Source organism: Numida meleagris, chromosome 27, assembly GCF_002078875.1.
Source record: "Numida meleagris isolate 19003 breed g44 Domestic line chromosome 27, NumMel1.0, whole genome shotgun sequence".
NCBI classification, from domain to species: Eukaryota; Metazoa; Chordata; class Aves; order Galliformes; family Numididae; genus Numida; species Numida meleagris.
The window spans coordinates 2,236,235-2,241,718 of record NC_034435.1 but is presented as its reverse complement, the minus strand read 5'-3'; the positions used below and the strand labels follow the sequence as shown (position 1 = coordinate 2,241,718).

General features: G+C 60.8%; 1 protein-coding gene across 1 annotated transcript in view; it reads left to right on the top strand.

The window, feature by feature from the left end:
- Positions 269–5,484, top strand: part of ONECUT3 (one cut homeobox 3) — a 28,304-nt gene continuing 23,088 nt past the window's right edge. The window contains exon 1 of the mRNA XM_021378959.1: positions 269–1,301. Coding sequence (XP_021234634.1) covers positions 269–1,301 — 1,033 coding nt within the window. The remainder of the gene's footprint in view (positions 1,302–5,484) is intronic.

Below are 5,484 nucleotides of genomic sequence, written 5' to 3'. Positions count from 1 at the left end.
GCTCCGCACCGCACCGCACCGCACCGCACCGCTGCGCGCACCGCTCCCGGCTCCGCGCAGCACCGCACCGCGCTGGGGCGGGCGGGCGCGGCTCATCATGCTGATCTGAGCGCGGGGCGAGGGAGATCGATCCCCGAAACGCGGAGTCTGAATTAATCCGGGGAAAAGGGGAAGGGAGGAGGGGTGGTGGAGGAGGAGGAGGAGGAGGAGGAGGAGGAGGGGGGTGGGGGAGGAAGGCAGCGAGCGAACAGGCAGCGGCAGAGCCACCATGGAGCTGGCGATGGAGAACCTGGGCAGCCTGCACGGCGTCCCGCACTCGCAGCCCGCCGAGCTGCTGAGCCCCGCACACGGGCGGCAGAGCTCGCACCGCAACCTGGTCCCGCACGGGCGGCCGGCCATGGTGTCGGGCATGGCATCCATCCTGGAAGGGGGGGATTACCGCGCCGAGCACAGCCTGGCGGCCCCGCTGCACCCGGCCATGAGCATGTCCTGCGAATCGCCGTCCGGGATGAGCCTGAGCAGCACCTACACCACGCTCACCCCCCTGCAGCACCTGCCGCCCATCTCCACCGTGTCCGAGAAGTTCCACCACCCGCACCACCACCACCACCACCACCACCACCCGCACCAGCGCCTGGCCGGCAACGTGAGCGGCAGCTTCACCCTGATGCGGGACGAACGCAGCCTCGCCTCCATGGGCAACCTCTACAGCCACTACCCCAAGGACATGCCGGCTATGGGGCAGCCCCTCTCTCCTCTCCCTAATGGGCTGGGCAGCCTGCACAACGCTCAGCAACCTCTGACTCCGTACGGTCCCGGTGGCCACTTGCCCAACGACAAGATGCTGTCGCCCAACGGCTTCGATTCTCACGCCGCGATGCTGTCCCGGGGTGAGGAGCACCTGGCGCGGGGGCTGGGGGCACCCAGCTCGGCCATGATGCCGCCGCTCAACGGGATGCACCCGCACGGCCACCCGCACCCCCAGCCCGGCGGCTCGCTGCTGGCAGAAAGGGATCGCCAGGCCTCGGCCGGCGGCTCGCAGAGCGGAGGATCGGGGCAGGTGGAGGAGATCAACACCAAAGAGGTGGCACAAAGGATCACGGCCGAGCTGAAACGCTACAGCATCCCGCAGGCGATCTTCGCGCAGAGGATCTTGTGCCGCTCGCAGGGGACCCTCTCGGATCTGCTGCGGAACCCAAAGCCCTGGAGTAAGCTCAAGTCGGGCCGGGAGACTTTCCGGAGGATGTGGAAATGGTTGCAGGAGCCCGAATTTCAGAGGATGTCTGCGCTCAGGCTCGCAGGTACGGGGCGAGGGGATGTGCGGGGACACGGGGGGGGGGTGTGGGGGGTGTGGGGTGTTATGCGCCTGGGGACCCCTCGCACGCAGCAGTGGGGTTGTGGGGCTGGGGGTTACGGAGCCGCGTTGAAACCTTTAGGAGGAGAAAGAGGAAATGCTATAGAGGAAAAAGGAGGAAATCCTTTAGAAGGAAGAGGTGCAAATCCTAATGATTACACACAACACCCCCCGCCCCTCCAGCCCCCAGCCTGCTCCTGACAGCGGTGGGAGCACAGAAGTGCTGCTCCCGTTGGGAATCGTTCTCCGGTTGGACCCGTCACCCCTTCCTCCCCTCCTCCCAACCCCGGGGAGCCGCCGACAGCCCCCGGGTACCGCGATGCGCCTGGTCCCGGGGCTCCCAGCACCGGGGAAACCGCGATGTAACCCGGGAGGGGTGCGAAAATCAGGCGGAGGAATCCGGGGGGGGGGGGACGGAGTGAGCAGCGGTGGGGCTCAGCCCAGTGCTGGGCCGAGAGATGCGCGTTTAATGGGAGTGAAAAAAAAAGGGGGGGGAAAGAAAGGAAAAAAAGGAAAATAAATGGAAGGAAAAAAGGAGAATGAAGAGGGGGGGAAAGGAGGAAAAAGGGAGGATAAAAGGAAAAAAAGCGTTTTCGGTGAGGATCTGTGCGAGGCTCGAGGGGGATCGTTCTGTCTCAGCCCGGCGCTGGGCCGAGAGATACGCCTTTGCTGGGGGAAAATAATGTGGGAAAAGAAAGGGGAAAAAGAAAGAAAAAAGGAAAAAAAAATGGAAGGAGAAAAGGAGGAGGGAGGAGGGAAGGGGGGGGGATGAAAGGGAAAAAGGAGGGAAAAAGGAAAAAGGGAAAGAAATGGATAGAAAAAAAAGGAGAGGGGGAAAGGAGGAGAAAAGAGGAAAAAAGGGGGGAAAAGAGGAGAAAAAAAAGGCGTTTTCTGCAATGATCAGCGCGGGGCTCGGCAGGGGATCGTTCTGCCTCAGCCCGGCGCTGGGCCGAGAGATGCTCGTTTAGCGGGAGAAAAAAAAAGGGAGAAAAAAAGGGGAGAAAAAAAGGGGAAAAAAAGGAAAAAAAAGAAAGGAAAAAAAAGGAAGGGAGGAGGAGGGGGAAAGGGGGAAAAGGAGGGGAAAAGGGAAAAAAAAAAAGCATCAAAAAAGCGTTTTGTGCGCGGATTTGTGTGGGGCTCGGAGGGGTCACGGCTGCTGCCGGTGCGCGGACGGAGGGGTCGGAGCGCAGCAGCGATGTCCCCGAGCCCACGTCCCTGTGCTCCTTGGGGTGGCCGTGGGGTGACAGCCCGGGGGGGGTGGGGGGGTCTGCACCGATCTCCGCTCCCTTCGGGCGCTCCGCAGCCGTTATTTATGGAGGAGAGCGGCGTTCATATGTATTTAGTGTAATTCAGTTGCTCTTTAATTAGGACAGGGTAGTGGCATCTTTTAGTTCCAGTCGATGCCCTATTGAAAAGCAGTTAATAGAATGCAAATTGTTCCTGGCTTTACAAGGTTCTGGTAAATAAAGATTTAAACACTGCCGCCATCGGCCGTTTAATGCCCCCGTTGTTGGGGCTAATTGAGCCCAAATCCGAAATGATAACCGTGATACAAACGAAGGAAGATTCGGGGAATTGGGGGGGGGGGGGGGGGGGGGGGGCCCCCCCCCCCCGGGGGGGGGGGGGGGGGGGGGGGGGGGGGGGGGGGGGGAGCGGGAGATCCGCGCCCCATGGGTGCGGTGCGGAGCGGTGCGGTGATGTGCGTGGTGCCGTGGGGTTCGGGCTCTGCCCCGCTCCCCCTTGAGCTGTCGGGGTTTAGGGTTAAGGATTCCTTCTCCCTGAAATGGTTTTTGAATTCCCAGCGCCGAAGGGACGCGATTTCCGGAAATAATAGAAAAGAAAAAAAAAGTAATAATAATAACAATCCACATTTCTTCAGCTTTTAAATCTTTTGCTTGCTGCGAAAACAAAACGAAACAGAACGAAAACCAAAACCAGCGCTCCTTACGATGAATTCACCTCCGCTCGACTCCGTCAACCCCGGCAGGACCGGGCCGTGCCCCACGGGGCCGCCCCACCGAGGACCCGGACCCGACCTCCGCACCTTCCCGAACCGGGGGGACCCTCCCCACGTCGCCCTCCGCTTTGTTCCCAACCCCTGGCTCCTCTGCCGCCCCGGTGGGGCCCGGTTTCGTTTCGCTTCTTCCGCGTGGGTCGGATCGGGATACCCCAAAAAGCGCTCGGGGAGGGCTGGGGGGGGTCGGGGACCCCTCGGGTCACGGGGTTGAGGGCGACCGTCGGCCGAGCGGGACCCCACGGTCGTCTTCGGCCCCGATCCCCGACGGCGCGGCCGCACCTCGGCCCCTCCAACTGCGATTACAGGGGAGGGGGCTGCCCCCGATCCCCCACTGCGGTGCTGGGGGGGGGGTGGGGGCACAGGGCCGCGACCCCCGCACGGTGCGAGGGGAAAATGGGTTCCAGCCGGGTTCAGGAGTGCGTCCGATGCGTTAGTCCGAGCCAGCAAATCCGGGATCGATAAACACGCCGGGCCCCGAGAAACGGCAACTGCTGCTTTTCTCCTCTTTCCACTCCAATTCCCCCTCTCGCCGCCCCGTGCGCAGATGACCCATTAATTATTCAGGCAGCTGGGGGCTTGCGGAGGTGGGGNGGGATGAAATGAGATGGCATGGGATGGGATGGGATGGGATGGGATGGGATGGGATGGGATGGCATGGGATAGATAGGGTTGAATGGAATGGAATGGAATGGAATGGAATGGAATGGAATGGAATGGAATGGAATGGAATGGAATCGGATGGGATGGATGGCATGGGAGGGATGGGATGAATGGGATGAGATGAGAGGAATGGGATAGGATAAATGGGATGAAATGGGGATAGGATAAATGGGATGAAATGAGGTGAATGGGATGGGATGGATGGCATGGGTGGGATGGGATGGATGGGATACCACTGGATGGGATGGGATACAGTTGGATGGGATGCAATCAGATGAGATGTGGTAGGAGAGGGGGGGGTGGATAAGGTGGGATGAAACAGAATCAGATGGGATGCAGTGGAGTGGGGTGGAATGGATAGGATGGGTTGTATGTGACCAGATATATGGGATCTGAGGGATGGGGATCAGATAGATGGCACAATATGGCATGGAATAGGATGGCTGGGATGGTTTGAGTTGAACTGCACTGTGTTGGATGGGATGTTGCAGTGCTGGAGTCCCCAGGCCCACCCTGAAGCCCCCTGGCTACCTGCAGCTCGGTGGTACCAGGAGCGAGCAGGGCCCACCAAGGGCAAGCTGTGTGTTTGAGGTTTTCAGTGTGGTTCAATAAAGCTTTGGACACCATCACATCCTGGCCTGGAGGACTCGGCATGGCTGGAAGTACCAGAGCTGGGATTCTGTGTGGTGCTGTGAGAGACACTGAAAGGTGCAGGGGAGGGCACCGAGTGCCAGCCATGGCCTAAAAGCCAGCTTGCATCGAGCTCTTCCTCCCGTCTTCCTCCCCTTCCTTTCCCTCTTATCCGTTCTCCATTCCATTCCCCCTCCCTTTCCCTTGTTCCTTTTCCCTTGTTCCTTTCCCCCATTCCCTTTTCCTTGTTCCTTTATTTCCCTTTCCCTGCCTCCCCCTTCTCCATCGCCGCAGAGCTCCCTGTGCCACCCCATGTGTGTCCCTGGCACCTTCCCCATTCCCATCTCCAGCTCCAAAATGCTGCTGCAGTCCCGGGAGATTGGGGGTGGGGGGTGGGGGGCGAGATGGGGGTGTGGGTTGTGGGGAACACACATGGGGACACACAGATGTGTTTGGGGGAGACGGGTGCAAGGAAGTGGACGGGCAGGCGGAAAATAGAGCTGGGGGGGAGCAGCAGGTTTGGGAGAGGGCATAGGGTGAGTGTGGGGGGGGCATGGGGACAAAGAAGGAAGTGGGGGGGCCGCTGAGGACAGGCGCTTTGAGGGCACGGTGCTGCCAGCTGTGCGCTTGGAGGATCGGAATCATTTGGTGGTCACCCAGCTCGGAGGGGGGGGGGGTCACCCCAGCGGTGCGGGGGGTGTCACCCTACAGGGGGAGTCAACACGGGGGGAGGGTCACCGTAGTTTAGGGTTTACCCCTGGGAGGGGCGGTGCAGGTGCGGCCCTGCTCTGCTCCCCCCCCCAAATTCCATCCCTCCCCGGTG